This window comes from Quercus lobata, chromosome 7 (assembly GCF_001633185.2).
Source record: "Quercus lobata isolate SW786 chromosome 7, ValleyOak3.0 Primary Assembly, whole genome shotgun sequence".
In the NCBI taxonomy this organism is placed as follows: Eukaryota; Viridiplantae; Streptophyta; class Magnoliopsida; order Fagales; family Fagaceae; genus Quercus; species Quercus lobata.
This window is the reverse complement of record NC_044910.1, coordinates 35,966,034-35,986,341: the sequence shown is the minus strand read 5'-3', so window position 1 is coordinate 35,986,341 and position 20,308 is coordinate 35,966,034. Positions and strand designations below refer to the sequence as shown.

Below are 20,308 nucleotides of genomic sequence, written 5' to 3'. Positions count from 1 at the left end.
GGCTCTTATTGAGCCACATTAGCGTAGTATTTTAGTTCATTCCTTTGTGCAACTAGTAAACCCATAATTTCTTTTACCTATCCAATAGATGAAATACCTTTTAATTTCATAGATAAGAATGTAAGACCAATTGCAATAAGAGTGGAAAACTAGTTATTTCCAAGATGTCTTAATTAATATATAGTTTATAATTTAGAAGGTAAATGTGCATTCTTATAGTTTGGTTATATATATATATATATATATATGCTACTATTTAAGGGGCTTCCCCTATTTGGGATCCTCATTTTTTTGATTAAAAAATGCCTCTACATCCCTATGTTTAAGTAGAGACAAAACTAAAAGATAATCCGATAAATATAACTCTAACTCCCACTAAAACATTGCCTAAAAAATAGGGCTACTCTCCTGTTGATTTTCAAATTACTTTATCCACTTATAAATTAGATTCTAAAAATAAAAATTATATATATATATATATATAGATGGGTTCAAGTTACACTTAGTGTAACTTCACAAGAGTTACAGTTTTTTTGGACCATTGATTACTATTAGAAGGTAAATGTGCATTCTTATAGTTTGGTTATATATATATATATATATATATATATATGCTACTATTTAAGGGGCTTCCCCTATTTGGGATCCTCATTTTTTTGATTAAAAAATGCCTCTACATCCCTATGTTTAAGTAGAGACAAAACTAAAAGACAATCCGATAAAATATAACTCGAACTCCCACTAAAATATTGCCTAAAAAATAGGGCTACTCTTCTGTTGATTTTCAAATTACTTTATCCACTTATAAATTAGATTCTAAAAATAAAAATTATATATATATATATATATATATATATATATAGATGGGTTCAAGTTACACTTGGTGTAACTTCACAAGAGTTATAGTTTTTTTGGACCATTGATTACTATTAGATTTAAGGGTATAATGTCATTGTTACTCCTTAGAAATTAGTGATTAGGCATTAACTCTTCCCTATGTTTAAGTAGAGACAAAACTAAAGGACAATCCATTAAAATATAACTCTAACTCCCACTAAAACATTGACTAAAAAATAGAGCTACTCTTCTGTTGATTTTCAAATTACTTTATCCACTTATAAATTAGATTCTAAAAATAAAAGAGATGGGTTCAAGTTACACCTGGTGTAACTTCATAAGAGTTACACCTTTTTTGGACCATTGATTTGTATTAGATCTAAGGGTGAAAAAAGCACTCATAGTCATGTATTTATTGTTCCCTAGAAATTAGTAACTAAGTCATTAATTCTTCTTATTAAAAATAGAAAAATAAAAAAACAGCATTAACTCTTTGCTCTTCATCATCATCATCATCTTCATCTTCTCTCCCTCTCTCACATGGTCTTGTGTTCTATTTTTTAACCGTTGAGGCAGTATTTGAAGTTTGCACAATATGTTTTGGTGTTTTTCACTTCAGTCATTGGAATGACAAAGAAATTCTGGCAAAAAGAAATCTAAGGGTGAAAATAAATCACTATGTCAACCATAAAGCTAGAGAATATATGCAACCTTTAAGAACTTATTTCTAATTTTAATAAGATAAACAGAAAGGAAAAAGCTACCGCAGAACTGAACCTCTTACCAAACCCCCGCAGGGAATGCTTAAAATACCTACCCGCTTGATTGGACCATAAGACTCAAACTCCCTTTTGATTATGCTTTCAGTTGTCTCATAACTAAATCTAGCCATCTACCTCTTTCAGTCAAAAAAAAAAAAAGGTCTAGCCACGAACAAATTAAGGGACTTCACAAATTTCAGATACAAGCTACAATTATATAGTAATATAGGAAAGAATGGAAATAATATAATAAATAAATGAACGAAGCAATCAAACACTTTGTCACTGGAGGTGCAACACGAAAAGCATGGCCCCATGAAAGAACAATTTCACAGGTGGTAGCAAATGAACGAAGAAATCGAACACTCCCAGACATAAAATAATAATAAAAATTTCACTTGTTTCTTGAACTCGTCCTTAATTTCCATTGTTGAGGGTGAAAGTACATAGAAGATAGAACACAAGACCATGTGAGAGAGGGAGAGAAGTTGAAGATGATGATGGAGAGCAGAGAGTTAATGCTGTTTTTTATTTTTCTATTTTTAATAATAAAAAAATTAATGACTTAGTTACTAATTTCTAGGAAACAATAATGACATGATCATGACTTTTTTTTTTCACTCTTAGATCTAATATAAATCAATGGTCTAAAAAAGGTGTAACTCTTATAAAGTTACACCAGGTGTAACTTGAACCCATCTCAAAATAAAAATTATATATATATATATATATATATGGGTTCAAGTTATACCTGGTGTAACTTCACAAGAGTTACATTTTTTTTGGACCATTGATTACTATCATATTTAAGCGTCAAAAAACACTCATAGTAATGTCATTATTACTCCCTAGAAATTAGTGATTTAGGCATTAACTCTTCTTATAAAAGGAAAAAAAAAAAAAAAAAAAAAAAAAAAAAAAACCTACAACATTAACTCTCCACTCTCCTCCACGTCATCATCTTCTTCCTCCCATCCTCTCTCACATCTTTCTTCTTGCACCATGTACTTTTAGGCCATCAATTGATTTCTTATACCATTGATTTTTTAACCGTCTTCTGTCTTGAGGTACGGAAAATTTTAGAAGTATATGGCCAAAGTCACAATTGTTTTAGAGAACAATTGTTATTTTGTTTATTAAAACAAAATAAACATAGCTTGTATTAACAATTTAATCTTGAGCATTTTATGAATGGTGGAGGCCTAAAAGTATAGTGCAAAAAGAAATACGGAGGAAGAAGATCAATATGGAAGAAAATAAAAAAAGAGTTAATGCTGTGGTTTTTTTTTTTTTTTTTTTTTCCTTTAATAATAAGAGTTAATGCCTAAATCACTAATTTCTAGGGAGTAATAATGACATTATTATGAGTGTTTTTTGACCCTTAGATCTAATGGTAATCAATGGTCTATAAAAAGTGTAATTTGAACTCGACTCATATATATATATAATAAAAAAAAACACAGATTTTTTTTTTTAATTTAAAAAAAAACCTCATCGCACACGCAAAACACATGTGATGAGGCTAGTTTATACTATATATAAGAAGATTCCTCACTTTGAATTGGACTTCTATGTGATTCAAAAATACCATCATTAATGAAGGGTAATTTCTCTTAGAAATAGGGTCATAAATATCAAATAACAAATTTTATTTTGAATTCAAAAAAAGAATTCCTAAAATTTAGGATTTTTTTTCCCTTCATGTTCATCTTTTTATTCCCTAAAATTTAGCCTTTTTATTATTATTCAATTTTCATCTAAATAAAAGAAAAACACCCCCAATTAAAAAGAAGAAGAAAAAACTCCTAAAATTTAGCATTCTTTCCCCTCATGTTTATCTTATTTTTCCTTATCTTTAAAGTTTTTCATTTTTATTTGTTTGAAAAAAATATATATATATATTTCCAAATTATAATAGATGAAAATTATTAACTCTTACTTAAAAAATAGAAGAGCATCTAAGCACACGCAACACGTGTGCTAGAGGCTAGTATATATATAAGAGAATTCCCCTCTTTTTTTCTTTTTTCTTTTATACAAGATAGAATTTCTACTCTAACCTAATCTAAGTGTATATGTGTGTGAAGCTCTCTCTTGGAGACTTGAACCTCAGCCCTTGCCCCCACACCCCACAAAAATTCTCCTCTTTTAATTGGACTTTTATGTGGTTCAAAAATACCCTCATTAATGAATGGTAACTTTATTTAGATATAGGATCATAAATGTCTAATAACAAATTTCATTTTGAATTCAAAAAGAGAATTCCTAAAATTTAGGATTTTTTTCCCTTTACGTTCAAAAAAGAAATTACAGTTACTGCTTATTTCTAAAATTTATCATTTTTATTTGTTTGAAAAATAAAAAAATATATTTCTAAATTATAATAGATGCAAATTATTAACCTTTACAAAAAAAAAAATCGAAAAACCTCTAAGCATGCGCTCACACGCATGCTCAAAGGCTAGTTCTATATATAAGAGGATTTCTCTCTTTTAACCAGACTTTTATGTGGTTCAAAATACCTCATTAATGAAAGGTAACATCATTTAGAAATAGGGTCATAAATGCCAACTAACAAATTTCATTTTGAATTCAAAAAAGAGAACTCCTAAAATTTAAGATTTTTTTTCCCTTCACATTCAAAAAAGAAATTACAGTTACTGCTTATCTCTAAAATTTATCTTTTTTATTTGTTTGAAAAATAAAATAAAAATTTCTAAATTATAATAGATGCAAATTATTAACTTTTACCCAAAAAAATAAAAAGAGTCTCTAACGCTTTTTATACAACACTAATTGGATTTAGTAAGAATAATAATGGATATATATGATAATACATGTTACTCAACTTTCATGGTTCATACATCTTACTATTTTGGTTATAGAATAATTGTATTTCTATTTGTTCTTTCAATTTTTACTATAATTATAAAACATACATTTTTAGTCATAAAATTTTTCAAAACTAGCTTTCTAAATAAAAAGTGTTGCATTATCAGTTTTGATAGGCCAAGAATGTATTGACTCGTTGTGATGAATTTTTTTTTTTTTTTTTTTTTTAGAATGGACTCCTTGTGATGAATTAATTGATTAATTAGCCAAGTTTATTAATTAATCAAATTAACATACAAAATGTGTGGCAGCACAAACAAATCACCAATTAAACTAAATGCTGCGAAAATTAAATTGACACGGTGATTTGTTTACGAATGGGGAAACCCTACATGGAAAAAAATCTCACTGGGTGATTTTAAGGTCATCACTCCCAAGAATCCACTATTATCAAAACAAGTGGTTACAAGTAAAGGAATCGCAGTACTTTATACTAACCTACAGTTGAACCCTTACCTTAATACCCAATTGGACTTGTTCTGTAGTAATAATTTCTTCTTTTCAATGCACGACTCCCAGTATGTGACTAATCAATTCTGCGGATCCCAGTACGCGACTTAATCACCAACATGAGAAAGATGTTGGCTGTAAAGTTTTTCAGTTCATCACACAATGAAAATCAAGAAGTTGCTTGGTCACAAATCCCTACGGTATACAAACACAATAGTTTCTTCAAGGGAAGAATGAACTATGGCATATGTCTCCAGTTCACATTATGCTTGTGAAAAACTTTTGCATTGAGTTGCATCAGCTGTGATGACTCTTAAAACAATTCTTATATATGTTTAGGGTTATGAGAAAAGAAAGCCCAAACATATACCCACAGATTGGATTGAAATCAGCTCTAAAAAACTGAATTTCATAAACCTTGATAGATAGCTATCTATCGAGCTAGCTATTAAGCCACGGGTTTCAGCAGCTTTTAAATCTCAATAGATGCTAGCTGTCGAGTTTTAAAATCCAGCACTTTCTCACTTGATTCTTAGACATACTTGTATGGCTTTAATACTTGAATTTGAAACCTTATTTCTTGAAGTATTAAACATATCCTAGATCTATCCAATTACAAGTAAAGTGCGTTTTGTTAAAGGATTAGCCAATTACATAAAATAGTGACATAAGTTCCTAATATTGAATCACATATGTCCTAACAAGTTTCTTAGAAATTTTTTATATTAAAAGGAAGATTGTTGTGACATTTAGTACGTAATCAACCATAAGTGATTTTGATGTAAAAGAATTTCAAATTTCATTTTGATAAATTACAAATGATTAAGTGGAAATGTATTAAAAACAGTAATTTTGTATCTTTTCTTTTGTTTATATTTTGTTAATATTATATAGCTGCTAGTTTTATTTTTCATATATTAGTTTAGTTTAAATTTTAGGATATTACTTATATTTTTTTAATGTTAAATGTAGATGCTAGTTTGGTGGCAAACTGGCAATGATGGTATGATCTTATAGTTTTGTTTTGAGGAATATAATGTATGCTTGTAGCTATAACATGTGAGTCACATGTGGCATATTTATTTCTTACGGTATAGGACAAGCAAAGAAAAAGGAAATAATTCGATTCAAAGGAATCTGAAACTGATTAGAAAAAAATTATGCTGCTCATGGACCTCATTGTTCTTTCATCAGCCAAAATAACACCAAAAAGAGGTGACTTGTTTAATATACATCTTCTGTGACTTCCTCTTTTTTTTTTTTTTTTTTTTTTTTTTTTTTTTTTTTCTCTTGGTTTCTTTGTGAACCTCATTTTGATAATTTTGTTTTTGATAATCTATTAAGGTTATTTTCTTTGTAGAAATTATAATTTCGGCCGCCCAAAACATATTATCAAATAAACAATTATTAGCAAAATCTAAGAATTAAATTTCTATACATGCATTGTTATAAAATAATAATAATTAAAATAAAATTGCAAAAGTTAAAATTTGTCACCTATTCGATTATTTTCGTTTGGCTAACCTTTGCTTTTCTTTAAATAAATGGCATTATAGAGTACTTTTAATACAACTACTAAAAGTACTTTGTCCACCACAAATGATTAGAAAATAAACAAAAATTAGTAAAGTCTCATAGTTTAACATTTAAATTGAGCACTATAAAAAATCATGTTATGTAACAAAATAAATACCAAATTATCTAAATCATGCTATGTAATAGAATAATATTATATTTTTGTATGCTATATTTAATTCTTTAGAACGCAATAGGAGAAAATTTAACAATCAAAGAGAATAAAAAAAAAAACAATTTAAAAAACAAAACTAAATTGCATTAACCCAAAAATAGAGTTTTAAAGAATATAAAAAATTATCAACCTAAAGAAGAGATGCAAGAAGAAAAAAAAATTCACCAAACAATTGAGAGAGAGAGAGAGAGAGAGAGAGAGGGAGAGAGAGGGAACTTTTTTTTTTTTTCGTTTTTGTGAGGGAAAACTATGCATAAAATAGAAGAGATAGTGACAAATTTATAGTAAGAGGGTGTGAATAAGAAGAGGAAAAAAATAAAGGAAGATGAAGGGAAAGAGAAAAACTGATATTAAAGTAGAGGGTAGTGGGGAGATAAAAAGGTAAGGGAGGGAGAAAGATTGAAGAAGTAGTGGGGAGATGAAATGGTAAGGGAGAGAGAAAGGTTAGAGAAGTGTAAATATTAAAAAAATTAATGTTAAAAACAATTATAAGAAAAAAAAAACCCTAAAACTGAACTAAAAAGGTTTTGGGTTGAGCTTTAGGGTTTTTTTTATTTATTTATTAATTTATTTTTAAGCTGAAAAGGCTCACACAAAATCCTAAAACTGAACTGAAAAGGTTTTGGGTTGAACTTGATAGTTGAACTAAATAAATAAGAGGTAGGCTGGATTAATTATACCGATTTATTATAGGGTGATAGTGGAAGTAAATAAATAAGCAGTAGGCTGCATTTATAGGGCTGAAAATTATAAAAACCATTTCAAAATTGTAGGACAAATTATATTTTAAAAAAGAAAAAAAGAATGATGTGGCAGCTGATGTAGCGCAACATGAGAACATCAGCATTAAACGCTATGCTTCAAGCTTTAGGGTTTTTTTTTTTTTTTTTTTTTTTTTTTTTTTTTTTTTTTGAAAAGGCTCACACAAAACCCTAAAGTTGAACTGAAAAGGCTTTGGGTTGGGTTTGATAGTGGAACTAAATAAATAAGAGGTAGGCTGGATTAATTATACTGATTTATTATAGGGTGATAGTGAAAGTAAATAAATAAGTAGTGGGCTGCATTTATAGGACTGAAAATTGTAAAAACCATTTTAAAATTGTAGGACAAATTATATTTTAAAAAAGAAATGAAAAAAAAGAATGACATGGCAGTTGATGTAGCGCAACATGAGAGTAGCAGCATTAAACGCTACGCTTTAACTTTTAGTAATATATACATTTGATCTTTAAGTTTACTTATCATAATCTTTATATAGGAGATCCTACAAGCTTACCATTTCTAGAAGGTAAGCATATTTTTGAACTTTATGGTCTTCAACCATATGTGCTGAACTCAGTATTTTAATATACTGGTTCCAACTTCCCACTGTTTTTGTACTTTTTTGTATTATAGAAAGCCGAGGTTTACTGGTCAACATGGCATCCTTTTTCAGCATATCCGGTAATCCAACTAGTAGTTTATAAATAATCTACCATTTTCAGTACTACATTTGCTTAAATTATTATAAAATCTAGCTTGTAAACTAGTGCAATGCAACTGGATTTTTATCTGAACAAAGTTTATATCATTATTTATTTAGTTTTAAGGTATCATAAAAAATATAACATGACCAGGTCTAAGAAAACCTAAACGAATGCTTAAGTTTGAATGCTTATCAAGGAGAAGGAAGGACCTAAATGAAATACAAATTCACATGCTATAGAGAAAATAAAGTTATTTTCCTCTACAAAACATTGAATGTTATTTCTTTCAAAAGAAAATAAAGTCCCCAGCATTTCATCCTTATTTTCCTTACCTTATAAGTAATATGGCACCCATCTACAAAATCTAGCATATTTTGATGGGGGAGGGTTTCCATTTGCTCCATTATTTCATAAATTCATCCAAAAATTATCAGGGCAAAAAGCAACTATGTTGAGGAACCATTTACGGCCATGGACCTTTAAAATATTAGGATTAAGATCCTGTAGACAGTAGAATTCTTAAGATAACTCCACTGAAGACTTTTAAAACCCTATCTATTCATTGTGAAATAAGTGGATTGATTTTCCCCCATGATAATGCAGAGTATTCCACATAAACTAATGAAAAGGTAATTCTTTAACCCTTGAAATCAAGTTTTCCTATGGAAATTTGTAAAATTTCAAAGAATTCAATTGGTGATTACTTCTTTAAAGTAATCTTTCTTGACGATCATGTCATCAAAGGGTTAGTTCAACTGGAGGGTTACAGATCATCCATATACTAAGTTACCTGAGTTGTTTATTTAATTATTTGTGTATTCTAAAGGAGCTTTCCCATCCCCCCCCCCCCACCCCCCCCCAAAAAAAAAAAAAAAAAAAATCCATTGTAGTTCTGTTATGGACAGACATACTAGCAGCTTACGCTGTGTGGGTGATGATGACATACTTGACAAATGTCTGGAGGCTTAATTTAACCCATGCTGCGGCAATTGTGAACATGTTTACTGGTGCTGCCACCATAATGCCTATCGTCATGGCCTGCCTTGTCAATTCTTTCATGGGTGACTTTTGGATGCTCTTGCTCTCCAGTCTTGCTTATAGCTTTGTAGGTTTTCAAAATTTCCTTCACTTATTTATGTTTTTCTACCATGCAATCAATATTGGTTTAAGTTGCTTGAGTTTACTGTTTATATTACCATGTCAAACATCATATAATACAGGCGCAACAACGTAGAATGAATAATCAAGAAGCAACATTAGCTTTGACAACATTAGTAGTAGAAGCAACATTAGATCTGAAAAATGTTACCCAATTCATTCTTTTGCACCATACAGGCTTTGACAAAGTCATAGAACTTTTACGAGAAGATGTACTAAGTATTGGGTGTCACTGCAGGGGATGAGCTTCTTGGCAATGTCAACACCACCTGTACTTTCAAATGTTGCAGGCAACTGTAGTGCATACAAGCCAGATTGTATTGGTGATGCCCAAAAGGTTCTCTTCTATACAGCGTTAGCACTCATAGCTATTGGGATATCTGGTCATATCACATCCTTAGAATCTTTTCTGAAACAACATATGGAAAACCCAACACCATGGCAAGTGGCAGGCGGCTTTGGAACGATTCTCTTTCCAATTGTTGGATGTATTGCGCTTCCATATATAAAGCCATGTTCTGTTAGATTTGGAATACCAGCAATATGTACCGTAGTGGCAACTTTTCTATTCATATGTGGCTCATGTTCAGAAAAACATAGCAGCAAAGAAGAGGAGGATACAAAAATCTCTATACGCATGATACCCATGTGGATGACATTCATTATGTGTGGGGTTGTGATTTCCATAGGAAACACTTACTTTTTAGAGCAAGCAAAAAATATGAATCACAAGGTTGGAATATTGAAGGTCCCTCTTCCTATATTTAAAATTTTCTATGACCTTGTAAAAGATTATTTCACCAAACTGTGTGTCAAAGTTAATGAAAAATTTTCAGGAAAATATTTAGCCTCGTGTGGAGTCATGGTAGCAATGCTATTTTCTATACTATGTTGTATCACAGCTGCAAAAATGGAAACCAGGAGGCTAGATGTGATTAGAAGGCATTGTTTACCTGACAAACCTAATGGCAAAATTCCAATGAGCATGTTCTTGCTTCTTCCACAGTATCTCCTTCTTCGTGCCCTTGATGGAATCTCTAATTTCAGCATTGATTATTTCTTCACTGATCAAGTTCCTGCATCAATGAAACATTACTCGTGATTTTTCACATATGGGGAAATTGGAACAGGAACTATGGGTAATGTCCTTTCAGTTTATGTTGTTGGAAAGATCAGTGAAAGTGGAGGGAAACCAAGTTGGTTTCAGGACACACTGAATAAAAGTCGTTTGGATAACTACTATTGGACACTGACTGTATTGAGTTCTATAAATCTTGTTTTGTACATCTTGGTGGCATTGCGGTACAATAAGAAGTGTGAGCAATCAGTCCATTCATGAAGATGATTAGCACTCGTGGTTCGTTTGTATCAAGGAATTTAATGAGAACAATTTGGTTTAAATATTTAGTTTAAATGACTTGAATAATGTATGAAATGACTTTTTTTGTTTTCTATTGATTAAATTTATGGAGGGATTTGAGCTTTGTTAATATGTGGATTTAAAATGACTAGGAGTAAAACGTCTTTTCAAATTCATAATATCACAAATGTTTTTGTTTAAGCAAAATCCCCATAGCTTATATCATCGTGTGTTTTTACATTTATACTAGCAATTATTTTTCTAATCCTTTGATTTTAAATACTCAAATCAAAATAAAACCTTGGGAATTTTTTCATTTTGCTTATCAAACACACCATGGCTCTTAATTATGTCTGGCCTGGTGTCTCCGCTTGTGCGGTGAGCCCCTCCACAGGCAGGCAGGCTCGCATGAAATGGTGATTTCCAGTAGTTGTTTCAGTGGACTCTCTATCCCCTCCATTTTGCAGAACCAGAGATTAGTTCTTGAGTTATAGTCCCTTCTCAGTTCATTGTTAAAAAAGCCCTTATAATAATTTCTTCTTACGTTTTATAAGAAAAAGAAAGGAACAGAGAATTAGGTCTGGTGAAAAACATTATCAAAAAGGGGAGAAGGAAAAAGAAATCACTTCAGTTTCATTAACTTCAGCTTGTTGATACACTGCACTTCACAAACGTCAATCAATACAGAGAATACTGACACATTGAATTGAAGAATACAAGGAAATGGATGTAAAATGAAATTCATCTAAGAATACTAACAACAACAATAATAACAATGCACATCATCTTCCTAAGGTTGGGTAGGTTCTTCATTCTTTGATGTTTAATCAGCATCTTTATTTGGTGGGTCTCTATAGGTGTACTGCAATGCCACCAAGATGTACAAAAAAAGATTTATACAACTCAACACTGTCAGTGTCCAATAGTAGTTATCCAATCGACTTTTATTCAGTGTGTCCTGAAACCAATTTGTTCTTCCTCCCCTTTCACTGAATTTACCCACAACATAAACCGAAAGGACACTACCAACAGCTCCTGCTCCAATTACACCATGGCGGAAAAGTTTCAAGTAGCGGCTCATTGAGGCAGGAGCTTGATTAATGAAGAATTGATCAATGCTGAAGTTAGCCATTCCTTCAACGGCACCAAGAAGGAGAAACTGTGGAAGAAGCCAGAACATGCTCATTGGGATTTTCTCATTATTGTCATTAAGTTTGTCAAGTAACCTGTGCCTTCTAATCATGTCAAGCCTCCTGGTTTCCACTCCTGCAGCTGTGATACAACATAATATAGAAAACAGCATTGCTACAAAGATTCCAAAGGGGGGTACATATTTTCCTGGAATCATTAATTTTTCAGTTAATTTGACATACTTTTTATGGAACTTGTCTTTTACAAGGTCATAGAAAAATTTAAATATGGGAAGAGGGACCTTCAATTCTCCAACCTTGCGATTCATATCATTTGCTTGATCTAAAAAATAAGTGTTTCCTATGGAAATCACAACCCCACACATAATGAAGGTCATCCACATGGGTATCATGCGTATAACCATTTTAGTATCCTCCACCTCTTCTCTGGTGCAAAGTTTCCATCTACTTTGTTCAATCTGCTCTTGATTTTGGGTTTGGACTTCAATGGCAGCCTTGTCAAGGCACCTGTATTAAAAAATTATGTTTCAGAGGTAAAAAATTTTGTAGCTTGTAAGTCATATCTAATAGCTGATTACATATTGTAACATTTCTGCCAACTATTAGAAGTTAGTAAATTGGAAAATAGTTATTGGTAGAAATCATGAACATTGGTGAGGTCATTATGCTTTCTAATAACTCCGTTAAATGCAAAAATGTGGGCACTTGGTTTTGAAATAAATGACTTCATATTATCAAGTTTCTAGGTTGAGAGAGAGAGAACCTGAGACTCCGCGTGTAAGGCTCCTGAATATCATTTGGTGGGAGATGACGAAACGTCTTGGAAGCAGAGGCTACAAAGACTCTACATAGAGTAGTAAGAGGACTCCCCGGCGGTCTAGAACATCTGTATGAACACGAGCCAGTTGTGAATATAGATGTTGCCACTACAGTACATATTGCTGGTATTCCAAATCGGACAGACCATGGCTTTATATATGGAAGTGCAATACATCCAACAATTGCAAGAAGGACCACAAAAAGGCTGCCTGCCACTTGACGTGGCGTTGGCTTTGGCTTTTCAGAATTTTCTTGAGCACTTGTTTGGTTCTCCTTTTGTTGTTCCAGGAAAGACTCTAAGGATGTGATATGACCAGATATCCCAATGGCTATCAGTACTAATGCTGTATAGAAGAGAACCTTTTGGGCATCACCAATGCAATCTGGCTTGTGTGCATCACAGTTCCTTGCAGCATCTGGAAGAACATGTGGTGTTGACATTGCCAAGAAGCTTAACCCCTGCAGTGACACCCAATTATTAGTACATCTTCTGGTAAGTCCTAAGACTTTGTCAAAACCTATACCATGCAAAAGAACGAATTGGGAAACATTTTCTGATCAATAACATTGTCATAGCAGCATTACAAATTGATAAAAATAATTGGCTTATTTTTCAATGCATAGTACAAAAGATAAATCAGGTTAATAACACACATCACTCTGAAAATACAAGGGCATTGCAATGAGCACCCAAACTACAATATTCTGCAATTGACACCCTTCTTTAAGATTAATTTGTAATGTTCAGTGCATCATCCAATTCAATATTTTAATAAAAATATTTATGAGTAGCTATTCACCTAAACTATGAAAGGATTTGCATTGTCCAACCCAACCTATAAAATATTTGCAATTGACAGTTTTATTTGAGAGAAATTTGCCCATAAAAATTTACATAGTAATATGGACGGCAGGGTGAACAATGTAAGTTAATCTCAAGTAGGATGTTGATTCCATTACGTTATAATTTACGGTGGGCAATATAAATGCTCCCAAAATTTAAGGCAGATAGCTGCTATTAATTTAAATTTAAAAGAAGAAGAAGAAGAAGAAGATATGGTCATGCAGCATAATATTCCTCAGTCAAAATAATCCATGTATCAATGATGTTTGAGCGATTTATATAGATGAGATGCCCAATGTTGCTCCTTGATCACTTATTCTTCGTTTTGTGCCTATATTACTATGATGCTTGAAGTGGTAAATATTTATTAATATAATTTCAGTTGTTACAACAAGTGGGAAGGGGGAATTTGAACCCCAAGACCAGGCAATGTGACTGAGCTACAAGACTCTTGGCGAAATGATAAATATAACTAAAGTAGATTTAAACAACAAAAGTGGCAATACTCGTTACTCATAGCATAGTAGAAACACATTTAAAAAATGAGGGAAATTTTGAGAACCTACAAAGCTATAAGCAAGACTAGAGAGCAAGAGCATCCAATAGTCACCCATGAAAGCATCGACAAGGAAGGCCATGCCTATAGGCATTATGGTCGCAACACCAGAAAACACATTCACAATTGCAGCAGCATGGGTAAAGTTAAGCTTCCAGACATTTGTCAAGTATTGCATCATCACAAACAGGGCATAAGCTGTTAGTATGTCAGCCCATATCAGAACTGCAATGGAAGAGGAGAAAGTGTCTATATAATACACCAATAATTAAATAAACAAAAACTCTAAGGTGGCTTAATATATGGATGTATAATTTGTAATCCTCTATTTGAACTAACCCTTTGATGACATAACCATCAAGGAAAATAACTGGCTTTAAAGCAGTAATCACCAATTGAATTAATTGAAATCTTACAAATTTCCGTTGGCATACTTGGTATCAAGGGTTGAAGAAGTGCCTTTTCCATTGGGTTTTGGATTAGAATGTGGCAAAATCAAAACTACTAATTTCATACTGAATGGATAGGATTTTAAGAATTTCGAGGTGAAGTTACCCAAAAAACTCTGAAAAGATCCTAGTTGGAATATTATAAGAAAATAACTGGCTAAGTACCTGTTATTCTGACAAAGGATGAGGATGCCATGTTCACCAGTAGCCTCAACTTTCTGTAATACAAAAAAACTACAAAATCAGTTGGAACAAGTTCTGAGAGAGAACAACCAAAGCAAAATGCATCAGGGATATTTGAAGTTGCAAGAATTGGGGAAATTTCTGTCTACCAATAACATTTCCCAGATCCCAAAGAAGTGGGAGGTTTGTGGACTGAGTAGACCTCTAAGAAGGTCAGCAGACTCAACACATATATAGTTTAAAAAAAATGCTTAGCTTCAAGAAATGGTAAGCTTTAGGACTCCTAAGATTATGATAAACAAACTTAAGATTAAAATTGTATCAACAAGAGGGTTCTTTGAGACAACATGAAAAAAAAGAAAAGAGAAAGAAAAGAAAAACATGAACAAGAAAAAAGAAGAAGCAAGGCATAGAAGATGTTACCTGGGGTTGAAGGAATATTGTAGTACAAAGCGTGGGAGAGAAATTTCTGGGAGAGACAATGTCAGAGGCTAGCCTTCACTGCGTTCACGCTCATTATAGACACTCTTCAGTCATTCAACTTTCCTAATTCCTCGTAAACCGTGGGGTTGCATTCTTTACTCATGTCAGATTGACTACTTAGTTCTTAGTCAATAGATAAAATCTATCAGTGCGTCTTCGTTCTTTTCAAGTATCCAAGAATGTGAAACACAAGTACAAATACTGGCCCGACAGTGAAACACAAATACTAATACTTTTTACCCATTTCATACGTTTCCGATTGACTGTTTCACGTTTACGAGATCTATATGATTTTGCAACAACTACATTGAAGACTAGTTTATTTGATCCTATTCACGTTGTTTTTTAGGCTTCGCTTTTTTAAATTTATATCTGTATAAGGTTGGGTTCAAGTTATACCTGATATAACCCCAAGTAATCTTACACCATTTAATAACTTATTATAAAATTCATATTTTAAAAATTCTACCATTGAATTACATGTTCTTTAAATTTTACAAGTATGAAGAATATACGAAAATGATGTAATTTAACGGTGGATTTGTTGAAATTTGTATCTAATTAAAAAAATATTAAGTGGTGTAATATTATTTAAAGTTACACTTGATGTAACTTAAACCCGACCCGTCTATATAATATTTAAAAACTAGAATATAGTATTTATTATTGTTACATTCTTATTGATCCATATCATCATAATATTCCGGTAAAAATTGAATCTAATATTTATTCTTACTACATCACCTTAATATTTCAATTTATTTTGATCCACTTTGGTCTATTTCAGTTAATTTGGTTCAATTTGATTTATTTTGGTCCAATTCAGTCCACTTGAGTTCACTTCGGTCTATTCAGTCCATTTTGGTCAAATTCGGCCATGTTCAGTCTATTTTTGATCATTTCGGTCTATTTTGGTCTATTTTAGTCAACAACTTACACATGGACAATTTCATAACAAATTTTAAATAGCAAGTTATTATTGGTTATAATATGAGCATATCATTGTCGTCACTTTTGTACCCATCAACAATAACTTTCCACTTAAGGTTTGTTATGATAATCATTTGAAAGTTAGAAAATTTCCTAACTTATTGCAAAATTTATACTCATCGCACAGTTTACGACTAGTAATATTTAAAAACTGAAGCATAACATTTAACGTTATTACACTCATGTTGAGCCACACTAGTATAACATTCAGCTCATTTTGGTCCATGTTGGTTTCTTTAGTCAACTTCGGTCCATCTCTCTCTCTCTCTCATAGTAGAAGAGAGGATGCTTCGGTCATATTTGATCTATTTGGTCCATTTTGGTCCATTTCTTTCTCTCGAGTAGAAGAGTGTGCCTCTATACACAAAGCACCGCTTGTGACAGTGCTTCCCACAAGCAAGTTTCTCTACGGGATCCACGTTAGCTTTCTGGCAACGATGTTCTTCGCTGAGTCATAGTCCCCTCATTTTGCAGAACCAGATATCAGTTCTTGAGTTATAGTCCCTACTCTTTTCATTGTTAAAAAGGCCCTTATAATCAATTCTTCTTACTTTACAAAAAAGAAAGGAACGAAGAATTAGAAATCAAGGTCAGTTTCACTTCATGTAGTCTGGTGAGAAGAAAAAGAGATGAGAAAGAAAATCTCTACAGTTTCAATAACTTAAGCTTGTTGAATCATTGCACTTCACAAACGTCAATGAATACAAAGAATACTGCCACATTGAATTGGAGAATACAAGGAAATGAATGTAAAATGAAATTGTTCTAAGAATACTAACCACAGCAACAACAACAACAACAACAACAACAATGCACATGAACTTCCTAAGGTTGTGTAGGTTCTTCACTTGGTGGGTCTTTATAGGTGTAAAACATTGCCACCAAGATGTACAAAATAAGATTTGCAGAACTCAACACTGTCAGTGTCCAGTAGTAGTTATCCAATCGACTTTTATCCAATGTGTCCTGAAACCAACTTCGTTTCCCTACACTTCCACTGACCTTTCCCACAACATAAACTGAAAGAACACTACCCACCGTTCCTGCTCCCATCACACCGTAGCTGAAAAGTTGCAAGTAGCGCTTCATTGAGGTAGGAGCTTGATTAGTGAAGAATCGATCAATGCAGTCCTTAGAGATTCCTTAAACGGCACCAAGAAGGAGAAACTGTGGAAGAAGCCAGAACATGCTCATTGGGATTTTCTCATTATTGTCATTAGAATTGTCAAACCCGTGCCTTTTAACCACGTCTAGCCTCCTGGTTTCCACCTCTGCAGCTGTGATACAACACAGTATAGAAAACAGCATTGCTGCTGTGATTCCACAGGGGGGTATATATTTTTCTCTAATAACTAGTTTAGTTACTTTGACATACAGATTAGGGAAATAGTCTTTTACAAGGTCATAGAATAGTTTAAATATGGGAAGAGGGATCTTCCATTTTCCGACCTTTTGATTCATATCCTTTGCTTGCTCTATGAAATAAGTGTTTCCTATGGAGATCACAACCCCACACATGATGAAGGTCATCCACATGGGTATCATGCGTACTACACTTTTTGTATCCTCCACCTCTGCTAAGCTGCAAAGTGTCCATCTATTTTTTTCATTCTGTTCCTGATTTTGGGTTTCGACTACAATGGCAGCCTTGTCGAAACACCTGTATTAAAAAATTATGTTTCAGAGAATAATGTCATAACTAACAGTAGATTACATATTGTTCTGCCAACTATTAGAAGTTAGTAGATTTGAAAATAGAGACTAGCAGAAATCATATACATTGGTGAGGTCATTATGCTTTCTAATAAGTCTGTTAAATGCAAAAATGTGGTACTTGGGTTTCGAAATAAATGACTTTGTATCATCAATTTCTAGGTTGAGAGAGAGTGAGAGAGAACCTAAGACTCCGGGTGTGAGGCACCTGATTATCATTTGGTGGGAGATGACGAAACATCTTGGAAGCAGAGGCTACAAAGACCCTACATATAGTTGTAAAAGGACTCCCCTGTGGTGCAGAATTTCTGTATACACATGAGCCAGTTGTGAATAGAAAAGTTGCCACTCCAGTACATACTGCTGGTATTAAAAATTGGACAAACCATGGCTTTATATTTGGAAGTGCAATACATGCAACAATTGGAAGAAGAATCACACCCAAGCCGCCTGCCGCCTGCCGCTTGCCATGGCCTAAGCTGCTCTGAATTATCTTCTTGTTGTTGTTTCAGGAAAGACTCTAAGGATGTGATATGACCAGATATGCCAATAGCTACAAGTGCTAACGCTGTATAGAAGAGAGCCTTTTGGGTATTGCCAATGCAATCTGGCTTCAGTGGCTTGCATGCACCACAGTTGCCTGCAGCAACATCAGAAAGGACAGGTGGTGTTGACATTGTCAAGGAACCCATCCCCTGCAGTGACACCCAATACTTAGTACATCTTCTCGTAAAAAGTTCTATGACTCTGTCAAAGCTTATATGGTGCAAAAGAATGAATTGGGTAACATTTTTAGATCAATAACATTGTCATAATGGGCCAATGGCATTACAAATTGATTGACATAAACAGGCTTATTTCACTGCAGAGTACAAAAGATAAAGCGGGTTAATAATAAATCTATCTCCCATATTACAAGGGCATGAAAATTTGCACCCTAAATACAATATTTTGCAAATGACACCCTTCTTTAAGATCAATTTGCGATGTTCATTGCATCATCCTAATCAATGTTAAAATAAAATATTTAAGAGTAGCTATTTGCTTAAACTATGGAAGCATTTATAATGTGCAACCAAACAAATAAAAAATTTGCAATCAACTCTTTAATTTGAGAGTAATTTGCCCTCAAAATGATTAATTTACACACTAATATGGATGGTGGGGTGAACATTGCAAGTTATTCTCAAATTAGAGTGTTGATTTAATTACTTTATAATTTAGGGTGGGCATTATAAATGCTCCCATAATTTAAGGCAGATAGCTACAATTAATTCTAGTTAGAAATGAGGAAGAAGAAATAATTATGCAGCATAACATTCCTCAGTAAAAATCATCCATGTATCAACAATCGAGTGATCTTATTAGATGAGATGCCCAATGTTACTCCTTGATTATTCATTCTACATTGTTGTGCCTATATTACTGTGATGTTGGAGTGATAAATATAACTTCTTTTGATAATTCAAATGTTACAACAAGTGGGGAGGGGGAATTTGAACCCGGTTCTCCTTATAAAGAAGACTAGACAATGCCATTGGACTACAAGGCTTTGGCGAAATGATAAATATAACTAAAGCAGATTTAAACAAAAAAATGGCAATAGTCATAGAAACATATAAAAATGAGGGAAAATTTGAAAACCTACAAAGCTAAAAGCAAGACTGGAGAGCAATAGCATCCAATAGTCACCCATGAAAGCATCAACAAGGAAGGTCATGCCTATAGGCATTATGGCCGCAACACCAGTAAACACATTCACAATTGCAGCAGCATGGGTAATGGTAAGACTCCAGACATTTGTCAAGTATGTCATCATCACAAACAAGGCATAAGCTGTTAGTATGTCAGCCCATACCAGAACTGCAGTGGAAAAGGAAGAAAGTGCCTTTAGATTACATCAATAATTAAATTATAAAAAACAAGGTAGCTTGATATATGGATGAATAATTTGAAACCCAGTAGTTGAACTAACCCTTTGATGACATGGCTGTCAAGTAAAAGAACTGCCTTTAAATCAGTAATCACCAATTGAATTCTTTGAAATCTTACAAATTTCCATAGGCATACTTGATATTTCAAGAGTTGAAGAACTGCCTCTTTAATTGGATTCTGGATTAGAATGTGGCAAAATCTAAGCTACTAGTTTCATGGTGAATGGATATGATTTTAATAATTTCAGAGTAGAGTTACCTAAAAAACTCTAAAAGATCCTAGTCCAAATATTATAAGGATTAAGGATCTATGAACATAAATGGTGCTTCAAAGAATTACTTTCTGTACTGATAATTTGTTAAAATCTTGCGGAAAGAAAAACAAATAAAATGTGCCAGATTTTGCAGATAGTTCCATATTACTTGTAAGGTAAGGAAAATAAGGGATGGAACGCAAGGGACTTATTTTCTTTTCTTTTCTTAAAAAAAAAAAAAAAAAAAAAAAAAAAAAA

The 20,308-nt window shown here is 32.7% G+C and overlaps 3 protein-coding genes across 6 annotated transcripts; 1 reads left to right on the top strand and 2 right to left on the bottom strand.

Annotated features, from left to right (window-relative positions):
• Nucleotides 1–9,093: 9,093 nt before the first annotated feature.
• On the top strand, nucleotides 9,094–10,416 carry LOC115951974 (protein NRT1/ PTR FAMILY 5.5-like). Its single transcript, XM_031069083.1, has 3 exons — nucleotides 9,094–9,261; nucleotides 9,377–9,460; nucleotides 9,553–10,416. Exons 1-3 carry the CDS (start codon nucleotides 9,094–9,096, stop codon nucleotides 10,414–10,416), a joined length of 1,116 nt encoding a protein of 371 aa, XP_030924943.1.
• Nucleotides 10,417–11,286: 870 nt separating this feature from the next.
• Nucleotides 11,287–15,378, bottom strand: LOC115953286 (protein NRT1/ PTR FAMILY 5.5-like). 3 transcript variants are annotated; one of them, XM_031070886.1, is made up of 5 exons: nucleotides 15,100–15,376; nucleotides 14,659–14,727; nucleotides 14,055–14,269; nucleotides 12,589–13,103; nucleotides 11,287–12,332 (listed from the first exon to the last, which is right to left on the bottom strand). In XM_031070886.1, exons 2-5 carry the CDS (start codon nucleotides 14,687–14,689, stop codon nucleotides 11,498–11,500), a joined length of 1,596 nt encoding a protein of 531 aa, XP_030926746.1. In that variant the 5' UTR covers nucleotides 14,690–14,727; nucleotides 15,100–15,376; the 3' UTR covers nucleotides 11,287–11,497. The 3 variants fall into 3 exon arrangements, with proteins under 3 accessions (XP_030926746.1, XP_030926745.1, XP_030926747.1); XM_031070885.1 differs by having other exon boundaries at nucleotides 14,659–14,711; nucleotides 15,100–15,375; XM_031070887.1 differs by lacking the exon at nucleotides 14,055–14,269 and having other exon boundaries at nucleotides 14,659–14,711; nucleotides 15,100–15,378.
• A 1,401-nt stretch (nucleotides 15,379–16,779) lies between these two features.
• On the bottom strand, nucleotides 16,780–20,270 carry LOC115954139 (protein NRT1/ PTR FAMILY 5.5-like). Of its 2 annotated transcripts, none has more exons than XM_031072041.1 (5): nucleotides 19,838–20,270; nucleotides 19,511–19,725; nucleotides 18,277–18,557; nucleotides 18,048–18,170; nucleotides 16,780–17,809 (listed from the first exon to the last, which is right to left on the bottom strand). In XM_031072041.1, the coding sequence occupies exons 1-5, from the start codon at nucleotides 19,848–19,850 to the stop codon at nucleotides 17,293–17,295; spliced, it is 1,149 nt and encodes a 382-aa protein (XP_030927901.1). In that variant the 5' UTR covers nucleotides 19,851–20,270; the 3' UTR covers nucleotides 16,780–17,292. The 2 variants fall into 2 exon arrangements, with proteins under 2 accessions (XP_030927901.1, XP_030927902.1); XM_031072042.1 differs by having other exon boundaries at nucleotides 18,304–18,557.
• Nucleotides 20,271–20,308: the final 38 nt, after the last annotated feature.

Coding starts and splice junctions, on each gene's coding strand:
- LOC115951974 (XM_031069083.1), top strand. CDS start 9,094: ATGACATACTTGACAAATGTCTGGAGGCTTAATTTAACCCATGCTGCG. Junction 9,262..9,376: donor CCAGTCTTGCTTATAGCTTT/GTAGGTTTTCAA, acceptor CATATAATACAG/GCGCAACAACGTAGAATGAA. Junction 9,461..9,552: donor CAACATTAGATCTGAAAAAT/GTTACCCAATTC, acceptor GTGTCACTGCAG/GGGATGAGCTTCTTGGCAAT.
- LOC115953286 (XM_031070886.1), bottom strand. CDS start 14,689: ATGGCATCCTCATCCTTTGTCAGAATAACAG. Junction 14,270..14,658: donor ATCCTTTGTCAGAATAACAG/GTACTTAGCCAG, acceptor CTTCCATTGCAG/TTCTGATATGGGCTGACATA. Junction 12,333..12,588: donor CCTTACACGCGGAGTCTCAG/GTTCTCTCTCTC, acceptor TTTTTAATACAG/GTGCCTTGACAAGGCTGCCA.
- LOC115954139 (XM_031072041.1), bottom strand. Junction 18,558..19,510: donor CCAGTCTTGCTTTTAGCTTT/GTAGGTTTTCAA, acceptor GTGTCACTGCAG/GGGATGGGTTCCTTGACAAT. Junction 18,171..18,276: donor TCTTCTTCCAATTGTTGCAT/GTATTGCACTTC, acceptor ATGTGTATACAG/AAATTCTGCACCACAGGGGA.